Raw genomic sequence first — 18026 nt, 5'->3', positions numbered from 1 at the left:
TCTCATAGAGCTTGGATTCTTCTGATTCACCTCTTCCCAGACAAGGCACTTAGCCCGCACTTATTTATTTAGCTCAGGGCCACGTTGTGTCATCACCACACTGCCCTCTGCGTTTCCTAGTCATTCTGCAAGGTGGCTGTTCCTACCCCTATACTGCAGTTGGAGAAACAGGCCCAGGGAGGGGTCCAAATCTTATGCAAGGATGCAGAGCCATGAACAGCCCTGCAGGGAATCAAATGGCCAGCCGGTTCTTGAGTTCCTGTAACTTGTTCTTGTGTTTCAGGGAGCTTGTGTCCTGTCAGAGAAGAGGCTTTCCAGTCGCCAAGTTTGTATCAGATCCTGTGTGACCTGAGACTACAGTGGCACAGGAGGTCCTGTAGTAAGACTGCGGACATCCTGGTGTTTAAGTAGGGTTCTCCTGCGGCAGAGCCATGTGGCTGCCTCGTGGGGTTTCTTTGAGCATGACACTATCTCTGTCCCCTCACAGCAGGTGACATCGGTGACTGGTGCTGACATTCCAAGTGTTGCTGACCTTGAACCAGAATCTCAGTGCCCAAGCTTCTCCTGGCTTTTGTATGTTTCTGTTCAGAACAGAGGGAGAAAGGGAGGGTCATGTCTCTTCAGGGGCTGAACTACTGTGGAGAGAGGTACAGAATGTCCATGGTGAGGGGATGGCCACTTCTCTGTGGGGGACTTATCTGTGAGTTGGTGCTGTAAAATCTGGCCTTTGAGTACCCAGCCAGGAGCAGTCACCAGTTAACTGGGTTCCTAACTTGCAGATCATGGCGGAACCCAGGGGGTAAATGACATGATTTTGGTAATGCTTCTAGACCCCCAACTAGATTAGGTTAACCCAAGATGCAGTTTGTCCTGCTGTTAGGAGAAGCCTGGCACGCAGCTGTGAGAAGAGGTGGTAGAAACAGGCCCTTGTTTCCAGGCAGGAGCTTCTAGAAGCTTTGCCTCTAGTGTTCCCATCCCTCTCCACAAGGCGTGATCAACAGCCTTGCAAAAAGGCCTCAGCAGGGCTGGCAAGCTTGAGCCTCAGAAGGGCAAAGGCGGCCCAGGCTGATGGTGTCTGGTCACGGGGCATTGCCCCAGGGCCCTTAGATGGCATGCATGTGCCACACGAATGAGCACCTTCTTCTCAGATGCTGTGGCTATTTTTTGGTCCTCAGATTATTTAGTCACAGTCTACTTTCTCTGCCACATGGTTCTTCTGGAAGTATCCAGCCCACATCATTCAGTATGTGTGCTGTACTTACCTAACGGGTGTGGTGTGTGTGTGTGTGTGTATGTGTTGTAAATTGGAAATAAGGCAAACCTATGAGTGGAACTCTCATTTCTAAAGACACATTACCCCAACTGTGTCTGTATGTCAAGCAAAGCTATCAAATCCCTGAACAATTTTCCTTCTTTGCCATTCTTACCAGGAAGCTCAGGGTCAGTTAATTTGATTTAGCTCTAGCAGTTGTATAGGAGTTCCTGGATTGGGGTGTGCTATAGACAATAACACCCTGGGCTTCATGTCATTTTCTGTGTGATAAATTTTCTGGTCTGTATGTTTGTGAGCCACCTCATACTCCCTACCAGCTATTCTCTTTTTAAAATATGGGGACGTTAATAAACAATGATAATGAAAGAGTCCAACAGGTCCTTGGAACAGAGCTCAGGAGATACTGGTGAAGAGCTGTGATTTCTGGCAGTCGATGTGACTAAAAAGGTGCACCAGTTAGTGGGAGACAGACGTGGCTGTGAGGCGCCACTTTGGGAGGAGGAAACCAAGGAAGAACAGGGCCACTGATGCTGAGGTGGGCTTGGGGTAGACTTCCTTAAGATGGCTGCCAGTATGACAGCAGTATTCAAAGGCAGGACTTCAAGGGAAAACACTGCTGTGGGGCAGATGAAGATGAAGACCTGAGTGGCACCAAATCTGTCATTGTTGTCAAGCGGGACTTTCTAACAGAAACCGAGGAACTTGGCTGTAGTGTGGGGTGGGTGGGGGAAGTATGAGAGGGGTAACCATGTCATTGGCTGAAAAGGGATAGGGTCCTTTCAGAAAGCCCAGTGGGTCATCTCTTTAAGACTCCACTGTTGGGTTCTTGCTGGAAGATTCAGAGTACCTAGAATATGGCAGGAGTTTAATAGCTAAAGGATGGATGCAGGTATGAATGAATGGAACACTCACAGAGATGGTGATGAGCAAGTTGGCTGGGCCTGGGTCATGGGTCTGCCGTTTAGAAGACAGGAACGGTGAGTGCCTTGCCTGAAGATCTCGGCAAAGCCACATACAACAGAGTGGGGGTGGTTCAAGCTCTGTTATCCAAAGGAAGGGAGAGTGGATGTGGTGGGCAGAGCCCACTGCAGTGCCTAACACAGGCAGCCTAGTAATGGCACCAGCGCACGGAGGTGGTGGCCATTATCATGGCCAGGGATGACGTACCCAGCACATGTCCTTGAAGGTCTCAACAGAAAACCACAGGAACAATTCCATGGCTTTACTGTCGACCTCCAAGTTTGCGGTGAGACGCAGATAGGAGACAGCTGGGTTGGGTATAGAAGATGAAGATGCCGAAAGGGTAAGTCCAGGGAAAGTCTTGGGGCGGGGGGGAGTTGGTGCTTCTGCGAGGATGGCGGTGGAGTAACACACATGCAGAATGGCGACATGGGTCCTTAGAGAAGTAAATCTGTGTGTACAACTCTTAATCCTTCTTGTGTGCCCCCACAAACTGTTTAAAAAGCATAGAGTTAGGGAAATCCCTCAGAATTGTAAGGTCTCAATTGCTTGGCTGTGATTTCTCAACCCTCCCCACCCCAACCTCCTACCTCCAGCCCAGATGTTTTGCTGTTCACTGACCATCAGTCAGAGCTCCTGCACGTACCGCAGACCTGGCATGCAAATCATATTCCTCAGTTTCACCTGACTGCCTCCTCAGACTTTGCAAGTTTCCTTAAAGTAACTGTCAAATTGATCTGTTTTATTTCTTCAACAGCATGGCCATTCTCTAAGATGTTTTTACTTGCTGAGGTGTGTGTGCACAGAAAGCCTGGCACTGTGGAGTTTCAATCCCATGAGGGCAGGGACCCTACCTGTTCTAATCCTGTATCCCCATCAGGTGGACTAGCCCTGGCACTTGACATTTCATAACTACTTATTCCAGCATCCTTCTATTCCTAGAATAAACCCACCTTGATTGTAGTGGACTATCTTAGCTTTGTCTGATTTAGGAGAGAGAGAGAGAGCTCTTTAATCCATTGGTTTCATCTCCAAATGCCTATAACAGCCAGGGTTTGGCCAGGCTGAAGCCAGCTACTGAATCTACATCTCCTATGTGAGTGGTGAGGATCCCAAAACCTGAGCCATCATCTGCTGCCTCTCACAGTGCCCATTAGCAGGAAGCTGGAATTGGAAGTGGAGCCAGGACTTGAACCCAGGCCCTCTGGGAGAGAAAGCAGCCACTCCAGGCGGGGTCTTAACTGCAGCACCAAACATTAGCCTCATGACTGTCTTTTCTTGCTACTGTTTTGCATTTATTTTGTTGATATTTCAAGAGTTTTATGTTATAAATTATGTATTGTTATATGTATTTTTATGTTATAAATTAACACACATGTTAGTCATTCTCTGGAATCCCCGTAGACAATCACTGCTTAGGATGAGCTGGAGCAGTGGTTCTGGAAGAGTTGGTGCAAGGTAGGAATGGCCCAGGGCCTGCTGTTTTTCTGACAGAAGGCTCCTTAGCAATTGCGAGACTATTCAGGTTTTTCCGGATTGCTAAGGCAAGTTTTTTTTTTCCCCCTTTGAACTTGATGGTGTCCCCTGATTCTAAAGTAAATAAAGTCAAATGGTTACCTCTGCAGGCTCTTCTTGGGCTGTGAAATGGGCTCATGCACATTTAATTAGAGTCAAGCCTATAAAATAAACAAGGGTCATCCCTGGACAAATGAGGACAATGTGACCGCAATCAAGATTGTGGAAGATCTGATTCTGTGCATGCCAAGTTCCGGGACCTAGGAGCAACTGTTTCCCAAAGGCGAATGAATCACCCAGGCCCCTAGCTTCAGACAGGCCCAGACGGCAGCTGATGGGTGTTGCAGATTGAATTAACTTGGCTTCCCAAACTGATGCAGAAGTCTTGACGACAAGGTTTGATGCATTAAGGGTGGAGACTTGGGCTAATAATGACAGTGTCTGCTGCTGGGAGGTGGGCAGGTCACTGGGGGGGGGGCGTGTCCTCAGCAGGTGGTGTCCCCAAGAGAGTTGGTTATTGAAGCTAGCTCTCTCTGCTTCCCACTTCTCTGGACCAGCTCCATCCTGGCCAGCCTCTTCAGGAGGCCAGACAACCAGGGACCACCTCACCTGAAGTCTGAAGCCCCTTGGTCTGCAAAAGGCATTCCACCTCTGCCATTTTCAGAAGCTCCTTCCAAGGCATTTCAGTTCCAGTTATGAAACTTTCAGAATGCCTACAGGGCACCTGGCTTTGCCTTCTTCCTCATTTCTTTGGGCTCACAGCACCCCAGAATATCGGGATCCCTGGCTGTCCAAGATTAGGTAAAAGTCACAGCCACATTCACAAAAGCAGAGCATCCTTCCCCTCAACAGGCATGGGAGAGCAGAGACAGAAGGAGCATTCTGGAACAATCTGAACTGCGTGAGGAGCTAACAGTGACTGACCAGCCCTGTGGCATGACTGCATCTTTCTTCTATGTATATTCACTTTTATCCAAAAGACAGAGCTACAGAGAGAAAGATCTTCCATCTGCTGGTTCACTTCCCAATAGCTGCAGTGGCCAGAGCTGTGGCAATCCCAAGCCAGGAGCTTCCTCTGGGTTTCCCACACGGGTGCAGAGGCAAAAGGACTTGATCCATCCTCTGCTACCCTCCCAGGCCACAAAGCAGGGAGCTGGGTGGGAAACGGAACTGCCAGGATTAGCACAGGTGCCCATATGGCATGCCAGCACTACAAAGCCGAGGATTAACCTACGGAGCCACCACCTATGATTTCATCATTTGCAAATGAAATGACCTTGTGGCTTGTTCTTTGTGCGAGTCATTCCTATGTTAAACGGAAAAGTAGGTGAAAATGAAAGCAACTGCAGGACACATGCAGGAAGGGAAGCTGGATGAAGCTTGCAGACTTGGCTGCTCCCAAGTTTGGAGTGAATCCTGACACCATGCAGCGCTGGTGAACTATCTGCATAGGCGAGGAGAGGGTGGAGCCGCCAGAACCTGTAAGTGCACGCCAGCTGCGCGCTCCCTGCGGGGGTGTCTGGCAAATGGATGTACTGTTTTGTCAACTCCAGTAAAGTGTTACAAAATTGCCACACAACTGTTTCCACGTACCCAATTGTTCACACAAGGGTCTTTACACCGGTTGCAATTCAATGCTTTCCTGGTAAGCACAAAGCTCAAGATTCAATTAAACAGGTTAGAAATTATTTGTCTTGGAAACTGCCTGAGTACTAAGACGGAGGTTTCCTTTAGTTTTCTGTAGGGAAAGAGAAGCGGAAAGGAAGGGCAGGGACGCTTGAGACAGAGAGGATGGGGGGGGGGGAGGGGGAGGTCCTAGATACAGAAAAAAAGGAAACCAGGACACTCAGCTTAACTCTGCCACCTTCATCTGTCAACAGCGACTGAGGGCTTCTGGCCGGCCTGGTCCCCTTCCAGAGGTGCTAGCAGGCTCCCGGCGGGTGCTGCACACATCTGAGTTCTTCTCATCTCCCCATTCCCTGCAGTTTGCCTACAATTTGTCCTGGGATGCTTCATTTTACAGTTAATCAGACCGCAGGAAGAAAATAACTGAGCAGAACTCTACTCGTGAAAATACGTCTGTCCCCCCCCCCTCCCCGAAAAGCACAAAAACAAAACAGAAAACTAGGACTAAGTCAAGTTCTTTGCACATCTTTCGGCCCCGAAACTAAACCTTTAAGAAACCCATGGAAGGCGAGTTCCCTCGCTCTGCAAGAGTTCCTGTACTTCGAAGATTCTGCAAGACTCACTGGATAAAAATGGCACAAACCGCAACGTTTTAAAATGCAGACGGGGCCAGTGACCAAGAAAGGCTGCCACAGATAGCCGCAAGATCATATTTCAACAACTCCGCCAAACTTCTAAAAAAGTGGGCGGGAGGCTGTAAAGAGCGCCGGGAGGTCCGCGCAGAGTTCCCGCGGCTGCTGGCCTTCGGGATCCCTTCAGCCACCCTCCCACTCGCAGGCCTAGGACTGGGGTCCCACCATCCCCATCTGCGTCCCGATAGCCAATCACCGACCACGTTCGGGGACCGATCCTCGCGTTCATCTTGCCCACGAAGCAGCGTTCCCGGGTCGGGGGGCGGGGGGGCGGTGGGATGGTAGGGGTGGGGTCGAGTTCCTCATTACCTGGTAAAAGACTCAGGACAACTAAGCCAATACAGAACGCCTTTCCACTTCCAACAACGGCGTTTCCTTTGGGGCTGAGTTCTTTGAACTATTAAAAGGGGAACAAATCTCTTACTGTAAATTAAAACAGTCTCCCCCCCCCCTTCCCCCACGTTCAGCGAACGTCCATCACGAGGGACGCCAGATTGGGAGCACAAGCAGGGCAAGCAGCCGCTGGGGAAGCAGCGAAACCCCGTGCCTTGCGGCACCGGGCCGAAACCTCGGGGGCGACCGTCTGGCCGACACACTCCTCGGGAAAATCGAAGCGTCTCCTCTGACCCCAGGGTCGGCTAGATTTATGGCTTCCTCCGCTGAGACGGAGCCGCTGAGCCGCTTCAAAGGGCGTTGCAAACCCGTTGCGCTCCGCGTTTTCTGAGCTCTCCAGGGCTCCGGTACATCCTTGGTTCCCGGAGGGGCAGCTCGCGTTGACTCTGGGAAAGGAGGGAGAGGCGAAGCGGACGTCCTGGAGGGGTTCCTGCCCAAAACTTTACCACCAACTCTTTCCGAGAGCCAGGACCTGGGGCCGAGTCCGGCAGCCGCCTGCGGAGTCCGAGTCTTGTACAGCCGCGGCGCCCAGACTCCCACGCCCGCGCTCCAGCCCGATTGCTTTGCGCACGGAGATCTGTGCCTCGGACTGCGGGCTGGCGGCTCCAGCATCGCAGGGGGAAGCCGGCTCTGCTCTCCGGCCTTGGAGGCGGCGGCGGGCGCGGGGCGCTGTTAGGGGGGCGGCGCGGGACGCGGAGAGGAGGAGGAGGAGGAGGGCAGCGCGGCGAAGGGGAGGAGCCGCAGCGACAGACGGCGGCGCGCACCAACCCCGCGCCGGCTGGCAGGAGCCGCGCAGAGGCCGGCCCGAGCGCGTTGCAGGCGCTCGGCGTAGGGGGAGTCGGGTAGCAGCATCCTCCCGGGCGCCGCTTTCGCTCGGCGGCGGCGGGGACTTCCTCCACCTTCAGACCTCGTTGGCCACCGGAGGCCGGTGCAGGGGGCGGGGCGGCCAGAGGGAGCCTAGAGCTGTGCGTGCAGGCTTCTTCCAGGCCAGTCGGAGCCTGCCGAGCGGCGGGGTCTTGCCTGCGCTGCCCGCTTTGGGTATCCTCCTCCAGTGATGGAAGAGGCACACGCCGCCGCGGGGTCGCGCTGCGCCCCATCAGCCGCCGCTACAGTCAAGGGAGGATTCGCCGATCGGAGGCCGAGAGCAAGGGAGGCAGAGCCGCGGTGCCGGGAGCTGAGTCCCGTGTAAGCCGCTCCCTTCCCGAGCGCCCTCAGCCGGCCTCGCCTCCTGGAGCGAGGAAGGAAGCTGCGGTCCCGAGAGAGCAGAGGAGACGCCGCCGGAGCCGGGACGCGCCGGGGCTCTGCGGAGCGCGCACAAGGGTTCCGGGCCCGGTGAAAGTTTCCCTTTCCGAGCTGCGGGGCACCCGCTGCCCGGAAACTCCGTCCAGAGCTAGGGCTGCCGAGCCCCCGCTGCTCCCTCCTTGGCAGGCGCAGGAGACCCTTTGCGGAGGAGACCGCGGAACGACGGACAGCCCGTGCGCTAAATCCTGATCCCGGGCTGATCCGGGGCGCGCCCGCGGCTTCAGGTGAGCCGGGAGCGGGGCCCACCCGAGGGTGGGCGTTCCTGAGGTGGAGGAGACGCAAGGGGGTGGAGGGAGGTTGGGGCGCACCGGTTCACTCGGCTTTTCCTTGCAGGTCCTTCCTGGAGCCGCTGCCATGGGAGAGCTAGCCTCGGGCACCCGCGACCAGCCACCGCTGCCACCGCACCAGCCTCGGAGCCGCGGCCCCAGAGCCGGCGCCCGCAGCCGGCCCGCTGCGTCCTCCTCCCGGGTTGTAGGGCCGCCTCCGCCGCGCCGCCGGCCCGGGCTGTGCCTGTGATGAGCCGCAGCCCGCCGCGAGCTCTGCCCCCGGGCGCGCTCCCCCGGCTGCTCCCGGCTGTGCCTGCCGCCGCTGCGCCGCGCGCCCTGCTGCCGCCGTGGCCCCGGCGCCCGGGACGCCGCTGGCCCGTATCCCCGCTCGGAATGAAGGTGTTCCGCAGGAAGGCGCTGGTGCTGTGCGCGGGCTATGCGCTGCTGCTGGTGCTCACTATGCTTAATCTCCTGGACTATAAGTGGCACAAGGAGCCGCTGCAGCAGTGCAACCCCGACGGTAGGCTGGGGGCTGCGGCCGGGCCCGGCTGGGGACGCTCGGGGCTGCCTCCCGCCGCACCGCCCCGCGCCCACACGCGCCTAGACCCGCGCACCCCGTACCGCCCTCCCCCTGCCGCCGTCGCCGGGGCCGCTCCGGCGGGCGCCGCAGGGCTGGCGGGGGCTGCATCCCCTCCCGGTAATGGCACTCGGGGCGCCGGGGGCGGCGGGGCCAAGCGGCAGCTGGTGTACGTGTTCACCACGTGGCGTTCGGGCTCGTCCTTCTTCGGCGAGCTCTTCAACCAGAATCCCGAGGTGTTCTTTCTCTACGAGCCGGTGTGGCACGTGTGGCAAAAACTCTACCCCGGGGACGCCGTCTCCCTGCAGGGGGCGGCGCGGGACATGCTGAGCGCTCTCTACCGCTGCGACCTCTCGGTCTTCCAGCTGTACAGCCCGGCGGGCAGCGGGGGGCGCAACCTCACCACGCTGGGCATCTTCGGCGCGGCCACTAACAAGGTGGTGTGCTCGTCGCCTCTCTGCCCCGCCTATCGCAAGGAGATCGTGGGGCTGGTGGACGACCGCGTGTGCAAGAAGTGCCCGCCGCAGCGCCTGGCGCGCTTTGAGGAGGAGTGTCGCAAGTACCGCACGCTGGTCATCAAGGGCGTGCGTGTCTTCGACGTGGCCGTGCTGGCGCCGCTGCTGCGAGACCCCGCCCTGGACCTCAAGGTCATCCACCTGGTGCGTGACCCCCGGGCGGTGGCAAGCTCACGCATCCGCTCACGCCATGGCCTCATCCGTGAGAGTCTACAGGTGGTGCGCAGCCGTGACCCGCGAGCCCACCGCATGCCCTTCCTGGAGGCTGCTGGCCATAAGCTGGGTGCCAAGAAGGAGGGCATGGGCGGCCCGGCCGACTACCACGCGCTGGGTGCCATGGAGGTCATTTGCAACAGTATGGCCAAGACATTGCAGACGGCGCTGCAGCCTCCAGACTGGCTACAGGGCCACTACCTGGTGGTGCGGTACGAGGACCTGGTGGGAGACCCTGTCAAGACCTTGCGGAGGGTGTACGACTTCGTGGGGTTGCTGGTGAGCCCCGAAATGGAGCAATTTGCCCTGAACATGACCAGTGGCTCGGGCTCTTCGTCCAAGCCTTTCGTGGTGTCTGCGCGCAACGCCACACAGGCCGCCAACGCCTGGCGGACTGCCCTCACCTTTCAACAGATCAAACAGGTGGAGGAGTTTTGCCACCAGCCCATGGCCGTGCTGGGCTACGAGCGGGTTAACAGCCCCGAGGAGGTCAAAGACCTGAGCAAGAGCCTGCTTCGGAAGCCCCGGCTCTGAGTGGAGCTTCTAGGAGAGCTGCCGTCCAGTGGTGGTAGTGGTGGGAGGAGGAAGATGGTGGTGTGTTTACTACATTTTAAACAGTCCTGACCCAAACTGGGAAGGAAGCCCACGGCTTCTCTTATAGATATATCACATAAATAACTGCGCCGGCACTTGCTGTCGTGTGTTTTGAGTCAGTGAATGTCAAGGATACGGCCACGTCACGCGCAGGCGTGCGCATCTCGGAAATGGCAGGACTCCTAAGTTCTGGCCTCTTGCCCCTCCCCTCTTATCTCCCCTCCCCCCGTCGTGCCCGCCTCCCCACCTGCTGTCCGTCCTCAAGTCCTCAAGTGGACTGTTGATGAAGTCAAGTTCCAGTAGCCCAGATCTTGTTTACAAAGTTGTCGTGGTCTCTGTGAACCTGTCAATCATTTGGCTGTGGGGGTGGGGCGGGAGAGAGAGAGAGAGAGAGAGGTCCAGGAAGGAAAAGTTCCATGGGGCATGATACACCGAGGTGTTCTTCTAGAATAGAATTTTGTGTAAAGAGCAAAGGTTATCTGTGAGTATTAATAAAGGAGATAATAAATGCTGCTCTTTTTAAGTTGCCTCCATTCCTTTGGATTCACCCACATTATCGGTCCCATAGAGTTTTAAGAACTGGCTCCCTGCCACCTTCAAATCTCCCCTTTTTTTCCCCCCCGGGCTGTGCCCTGGAGAACAGCTAAACGATGTATCAGCAGTTTCTGACCTGTTGATAATAACTTGGGAGTTGTTTTCTCATATGTAACTCACAGCCTGCCAGGTGCCTGGGACTTGAGAGTAAATCTTTAAATTTTGCACTCCCAAATGCCAGCAGGGCCGTGGAAGAGGCACCTGCTGTTCCCCTGTTTGAGTGCTGATAGGAAGAAGCTAGCCCTGCAGAGATGGAAGGTTGTGGTTGTGGAGCTGAGACAGGGAGCCGTGCAGGAGGACTGGGTGCCCTGGGCCTTGGGTTGAGCCAGAAAAGGATTGGGATGGGCTGCGGTGATTAGAGCAGAGCGGGTTGCACTTACTGTTGCCCATGGTGGTGCTTTCCTTGGTGAGCAAAGTGACAGCCCTTGGTGTTCTGTCTCTCTGAGGAGGGTCTGCAGAACAGGCTAATTTGCTCCGTGCAAGGGCACTCCCAGGCTCTTGCCCTGTTTTCTTTGCTTTCCATCTAAATTCCTGCAAAAGACCTGTTGACTTGGATGCCAGGGGTATCCGTTGCTTTGTTGGTCTTGTTTTCTTAAAGCAAATTTGCATCGTAATAATACTAGTATGCTGCAGAGAGTTTAAATCTTCAGCCACGTGTGTCTCTTAGATAGAAAAATGAGTTTTTTTGTTTTTTTTTTTTTTTTAGGAAGAGAAAATAAAAATGAATGAAGTGTGTAGCATTTGGAGACCTGGTATTTTCCAGAGTACAAAACTATTGAGTTTTCCTGCAGTGGGTATGGTGTTACAGTGTGCTGAAGTTATCTTGTGCTGAAGCATTCTGTGGCGTGTGGTCTGCTGCTGATTTGTCGAGCCCTCATAGCAACAGGAGGCCGTATAGTCTACTACAGTGAATACGGTACAGATTCAGGATCATCATTTATTATGCTGGATCTGAAAGGCAAGATGTAGAGGTTGAATACTGAGGATCTTACTTTTTTGGAGACAGTTGATGAAAAAGAACATGTGCACGGGAAAATATTTTAACTCGGAGGATTTCTAAGGGTAATTATCATTACAGTATAAAACATGGCAACACTGATAAGAATTCCAGGTCAGAGAAAGCCAAATCCGAAGTATACTGAGGAGTGGTTATTTCTTAATTTGCCTTTGTTAAGGCGGAGTATAGCTATCTTGCGTGTGTTGATGGTGTTTGCCCTGTTGTTTTTGCAGTAGCACCTATGCTGAATGGTTGGCAGCCCCAGGCGTATTCTTAAATGGCTGCCATTTAAGAATACTTTAAAATTAAATGAGCAAAATAAATATTAATGTTAGATGAGTATAGACGAAAAAGGTTTAATGGGAAATTAAGAGACCATCACCACAAAGCAGGCACTCCGAATAAAATCATCATTTAGAACCAAATTTCATGTGGCATTAGAATCAGCCCTTATCAACCGCAGTGGGATTCATGGCTACTTCCTGAGTGAAGCATCTGTAAGCAGTCTAATTCATTCTTCTCTCAGAAGAGCTGAGGACTGGGATCGCATTAAAGAATTACTGTGTGTGGGGATCTTGCATTTAAAACCTACGCCAGGCTGCGTGAGAGCTGTTGCAGTGAGCCGAGCAGTTGCGGCCTCTCTGCTCAGCCGGCCTCTGCAGCCAGCCCCCAGCAGCATTCCCCCCGGCCTCTGTTTGGAGAGGTTTCTTTGTGCTTGTGATTCTCTTGCTTTGTAGCGGCTGCTCTCGCTCTACCCTGCCACTCCCGAGCTCTGTAATTTGAAAAGGTGAATTGTTGCTCCTGGAGATTTGTACCGAGGAAAGCGAGACAGGGGTTGTTCCTGCTACGGGCCGAGGCAGACGTATCAGTGACATTCAGCTTCCGCAGGTTTGAGAAGGAGAGCAGCGTCGTTTGACGTTAACAAGCTGCTGTCAGCCCCTGGTGCAAGCGGACAAATTGCAACCGAGCCTGTGACTGTATTCGAGGCAGCGAAGATGCAGGAGGTTTCTATGTTTCCCAAGTTGGTGACCGGCAGGGGCAGGAGGAGATAATGTTCAGGACAGGTTATCAGAGTGATTTGGATGGTCAGGTTCTGCTCAGCTGACAGCACGGCTGACTTAGCCCTTTGACACCGCCATGACATTGTTAATTAGAATCTCTGTTAGAAAGTGAAGTGTTCCCGGTGCGCTTGGTCAACAAATATGAGTTGGAAACAAGGCAGAGGCCCAGGGTTGGGGCTTGAGTTTCAGGGAACTGTGAGCCACTCAAAGGCCTCATTCAGACTGACCCTTGCAGGCAGGGACTGGGCAAATATGTACCCTTCAATGTCTACCCTACAGTGAGTGCTTGATAAATATTTATTAAGCCGGTGAAGGAAATATGCAGCTATCAAATTTTGCAAAGGCTCTGAAGGGAAACAGGGAGAATGTGTTACCTGTTTGGAGAAAATGCCAGGCTGTTCAGCAGAGTTCATTGCAGGCAGTGTGGCTATAGGCCCTATGGCGATGGGGACTGAGCAATTACAGTGTCTTTGAGATTTCCGGAGGAGGGTTGTACAGACACCATTACTTCCCACTGAGGAATTAGAAACCAACTGGCAGACTTAGTCTCGAGATGTTAGAAGTTTATTCATGAGCAATTCAGTTTTTTTAATATTTGCTTTCCCAATTTGCAGTTACAGCTCGGAGGTGGACACTGGACCATAGCTGCAAGCCAGTTGCTGCTGGGTTGCTGAGGGGAGGCTTAGGAAGTGGCTTGTTTCGCAGACAGCAGGGGCACATGGCTTTGCTGTGGATGTATGCGCTGCAGCATTGGGCTGGAGACCACACCTGGGCAGCAGAATAGTGACTTTCAGTGAGTTTGTGCTAGGGTGGATCCTGAACGAGACCATGGGCCACCTGTTCCATGATCCCCAGCCAGGCCCCTGCCAGTTCTGTCTCGGTGTCTGTAGCATACAGTATGCTTGTGGCTGGATTTTGTTGTCAGTTTGCAATGAATGTGAATTGGGTGGGGGCTACTCCAAGAATCTTTCCTGGATCCTGAGCAAGGAAATAAAGATCACATTTGAAACCAGTCTCTGGAGATGAGTGACTGCCACAGAAGCCAGAGGGGTACACAAGGGCCCGTGTTCTCTGTTGTCATGGTAGATAAGCCAAGTGCCACTTGGCCACCTGCTTCCCACTTTCTTCCTTCTCAACACCCAACGCACATTAGTCACATGCAGTAGAGTTTCTGCACTGGCTTGAAGAGGTCTGGGGAAGAAGGTTTTAGCAGGAATGGATACATGATAAGCACACTTGAACTTAAGCTCTCAGGCTGCTGGCAGGTGATGGGAAATTATTACATCAGAACCTGTGACAGTTCTGTGCCAGGGGCCGGTGTGGCTCTGTAGGAAACAACAGCTGCCACTCAAGGGCTGACGTCAGGGGTGGGAGGGGATGTCCTGAGCGAGGCACAGTTGACACACCCCTTTGCCATTCACCTTGAGGACGTCCCTTTCAAATCAGTCATGGGTATGAAAACAATTTGTTCACAGAGTGCCTGTCTCTTCTGGGTATTCGGCTGCTCCAGATGCAGCTCAGATATGAGCCACTGAGCTGCTCAGGAATGGGCTTTGGTACAAGTATTTCATCACTGAAATGGCAAAGTTGGGCTTTTGTTACACCAGATGCGATTCTGTACACCCTTAGTTAAATAATGCTAAAGAAACTGACAGTCTGCCCAATCCACTAAGCACATAGAGTGGTGATTGATAAACCTGAAGCAGCCGTGAAGGGGATAGCAGTCTGTTATACACTAGCTGACAGGAAGAGAAGGGCGACCAAGGTTAAAGCTTAACTTTCAGTGTAATCAGTGATATGTAATCAAACGTCAAAAGTACTTCTGGGAGGCTTGAACTTTCTAGTTTTGATAGTCATCCTGTCAACGAGTGATGGGAAAAATAGCCACTACCATCCACAGCGATATTCAGAAGTTCTACAGTGGCTCCCATCCCCGGTGACAGGTGGGGCTTGATAAAAATTCATCTAGCGCTTAGTCTTTTGCACAGGACCAGCTACGTAATTTACACGGTGCATGCAAAATGGAAACGCAGTGCCCCTTGTTAAAAATAATTATTGATTCCTGCAAGATGGCAGCAGCAGCAGAGAATTAAACCAAGCATGGCGTTCCTTCCAAGCACGGGTCCCATGTAGCTAGCTGCCTGGGCTGTAGGTCCCTGGAGCAGGTGCAGAGAATAAAATGCCTTGTGGCAGGAGACAGTGAATAATGTTCTCTTAGAAGTTTCTGGAAATTGGTACCAAAGGTATGCAAATCGTCATGCACTACTACAATGAAAACGAAGGTGGGCAAGCCTGCCAGAATCCTACGGAGGGCAGTGTATGCAGCACCAGTAATCCCTGGTGACTGCAGCTAAGTAACTGACAATGCCCTTGCTATTAACCTTGAGAACACTCAAGAGTGAACCTGTTCGTGCCTGAGTGGGCGTTCTCTCCCAGTCTTCCTCATGTATAGTTGGCTAGCACGAGGCTCGAGAACGTGACCTTATCCTCAGCATGTGGATGCTAGCAAGTTCTGCTAATGATGGTGGTCCCTTCATTTCCTCTGAAGCATTTGGCAGGCAGTCCCTGTTTGTAGTAGCAACAGTAAGTTCATGGAAAAGCAAAAGGTTACAATCAAGGAGTAAAGCTGCAAGAAGGGATTCTTTGTGCCTCTCCCAGCCCTTATTCCTTCTCATTTTGGTGAATTCTGGCTCATGACTGAAGATTCTAGATCTTCTTGGAGAACTTATATTCCTCAACCCTGCACCTTGCAGGCGAGTGTTATTCTCCCTGGCTGCTTGGTGTGTAGACCCGCCAATGTGTGTCATTGTTGACTGGAATAGTTTACTTGCAGGTCTGTTTCTTCTCCGAGTCCTATGAGGGAAGGAATTGGATCTTACTTGTGCGTGAATACATTCCCCAATACTCAGTGAATCAGTGGCTCTTTATTAAATGAGCACTCAATAAATGATATAGCCTATGAGGGAGAGGGCTGCAGATTTTGTCAAAGAGATGTGTGTGTGTGTGTGAGAGAGAGAGAGAGAGAGAGATGACAGATGTCCCATCAACTAACAGATCTGCTATTGACGGTTCACTTTCTAAATGCCCACAGTCAGGACTAAGCTGAGTTGAAGCCAGGAGATAGCAGATGATTCAGGCCTGCCCCTGGGGGTGGCAGGCGCTCAGGCACTGGGCCCCCGACCTGCTGCCCGAGGGGTATGTATGGACAGGAAGCGGGCGTAGGGAACTGCGGCCGAGTACTCCACGCAAGGACACAGGTGTTTTAACCACTCAGCCAAGTGCCCACATGCAATCATATTTTAACCATTTCAGAGTCTGGAAGTTTTTTCTTTCTTTCTTTTTTTTTTTTTTAAGAAAATAATATAAAGGTCTAAATAGTACATTTCCATTTTTGGATGCCCCAGTTTTTCTGGCAAACCTCCCAGTTTCTTTAGGACCTCAGTAGTTGGGAGGAAGTGAAATATTTCATATTCTCAGTTTCGTCATATGAAGGGTGGTATGACCTTATTCCTTTTGAGAGAAAAATAGATACGAAAGACCAAGAAGATCTGCCTGAGATCCTGCTATTCTTTGCTATAGTTTGTAGCCTTGCTGTTTAACCAGACCTACTTGCTGGCGAGCTCAGCGTTCTCTGGAGGGCTTGAATTCTGAGTTCACCTTATTTAGGTTAAGTCTTTGCCGCATGTAGTTTTTCCTTTATATTTTCACATTTCCCAAGTGACTTTTTCAGGAGCTGTTCTCTTTACAACTTCCTATCACTACTTTCATCTCACTTTCAAATGCCCTGTAGAACAAGAACAACTGGAACAGTGTTGTGGCACAGCAGGTAAAGCTAGCACCTCTGTCTCCGATATCTCCTATAGGCACAGGTTCGAATCCCAACTGCTCTACTTCCAGCCCAGTGCCCTGTTACGGCATCTTGGAAGGCAGTGGAATATGGTCCAAGTACTTGGGCCCCTGCGCCAAAGCAGGGGACCTGGAAGGAGCTCTCGGCTCTTGGGCTCAACCCGGCCCCATTCTCACTGCTGCAGTCATTTGGGGAATGCATGAACAGATGTTTTCTCTTTCTCTCTCTTTGTGTAGCTCTGCCTTTCAAGTCAATCAAAATAAATCTTTTAAAAACAAACAGACAAACAAAAAGGGCATGAACAATGGCATGATGGACATTGTCCCTAACAAGGCTCATGGCACAGACAACATGCTAGTGCCCAATTTACAGAGGAGATTTAGACTCAATTGGGCCATTTCTTTAGCATCACAGGACCAGTGAGTGAAAAAAATTTCTCTTCCCTCCGAACATCGGACATCACAACGCTTCTATTTCAGGGATACGGAAAACACAGCTAACTGTTTTTTGGTCCCAGCCAAGGGCTTTCTGGGAAATGTATCCTGAATATCTGGCTCGTGGTGCCTTCCGCCAGGGAACAGGATTTACCAGCACCTTCAAGGATGCCTTTCTCTGTAGCAGAGAGAAGTAGTGATTAGTTGAAACGATATTGGTCCAAAACACCTCTTCGCTTGGCTTTTATTTGATAACACTGTACTAGGTGCTTTTTGGTGGTGGAAAGATTGTCTTTAAAAAACCTGAACAGGAAGTTTGGGGGTTGGCAGGAAGAGAGAGTAACACGAACAAATCATCCGACAAGATACTAGTGCCTGAGAAGGAGATCAGAGAGATGTCCCTAAGGAGGAGGGAACAGCCGTGTTCTGCATGGAAATTTTGGCTCTCCTAAGTTACAATGCAGCCACCTCTGCTGCTCCAATCCCCTGTAAAGGCTTCATGTTGCTGCTTTGCGGGGTGGGGGAAGTGCTAGGCAGGGTTTACTTAGCCAGCCAGAATGACATGGGGGCAAATACAGGCAAGTTCCATGGAAGCAAGAAACGGGAAGTGGTTGTGGGGGAGAAGTTGCTTGGAGCTGGGTGTTGATCCAAGTGGTGTTGGATTACCCAGGAGGGTGAGGGCCTGATCGAGAGGGAAGTCTGTTATCCACTGTGAGTGGAGGATTTGAGCAATCCTACTGACATCCAAGGGACAATGTGGCCTCCACAAAGCTCAAGAAGCAGGTGGTTTCCAGGAGGCAGACACAGGGTTCGTAACTCTAATGGCTAACTGTCGTGGGTGGGGACTCAGCAAGTGGGTGGAGACACGCCATGTTTACAGCCAGCAGTAGTCTAGAAAGGCTCCTGAGATGGTGTGAAGTCAGTCTCTCGCCAGCATGGTGGCTGTGGCACAGGACAAGTGCAGGTCCTGGCCTCTGAGCCCTGCTCCCAGGCAGAGAAGGCACACAATACAGGAATCCTGGGCTCTGCTTCCTGCCTGCCCTTCTCCTCCTGCCCCAACATGCTCTCATCCTTGAGACATTCTTTCCTTGGTTCCTACTTTCATCTCTCAGGGTCTGGGCCTCAGTGAAGTGGTGCCCTGTGGGATCTGAGTCAAAGTCCAGGGGC

The 18026-nt window shown here is 52.4% G+C and overlaps 1 protein-coding gene across 1 annotated transcript; it reads left to right on the top strand.

Moving 5' to 3' along the window:
* Positions 1-7251: 7251 nt before the first annotated feature.
* On the top strand, positions 7252-10438 carry LOC121167674 (carbohydrate sulfotransferase 2). Its single transcript, XM_040997225.1, has 2 exons — positions 7252-7985; positions 8095-10438. The coding sequence occupies exon 2, from the start codon at positions 8277-8279 to the stop codon at positions 9864-9866; it is 1590 nt and encodes a 529-aa protein (XP_040853159.1). The 5' UTR covers positions 7252-7985; positions 8095-8276; the 3' UTR covers positions 9867-10438.
* Positions 10439-18026: the final 7588 nt, after the last annotated feature.

This window comes from Ochotona curzoniae, unplaced genomic scaffold, assembly GCF_017591425.1.
Source record: "Ochotona curzoniae isolate NIBS_2020 unplaced genomic scaffold, NIBS_Ocur_1.0 patch422, whole genome shotgun sequence".
Classification (NCBI taxonomy): Eukaryota; Metazoa; Chordata; class Mammalia; order Lagomorpha; family Ochotonidae; genus Ochotona; species Ochotona curzoniae.
Note: the sequence above shows the minus strand (reverse complement) of the source record. Positions and strands in the feature narration are given on the sequence as shown.

Bases quoted from the DNA above. Each gene is read 5' to 3' on its own strand.
- LOC121167674 (XM_040997225.1), top strand. From the start codon at position 8,277: ATGAGCCGCAGCCCGCCGCGAGCTCTGCCCCCGGGCGCGCTCCCCCGG.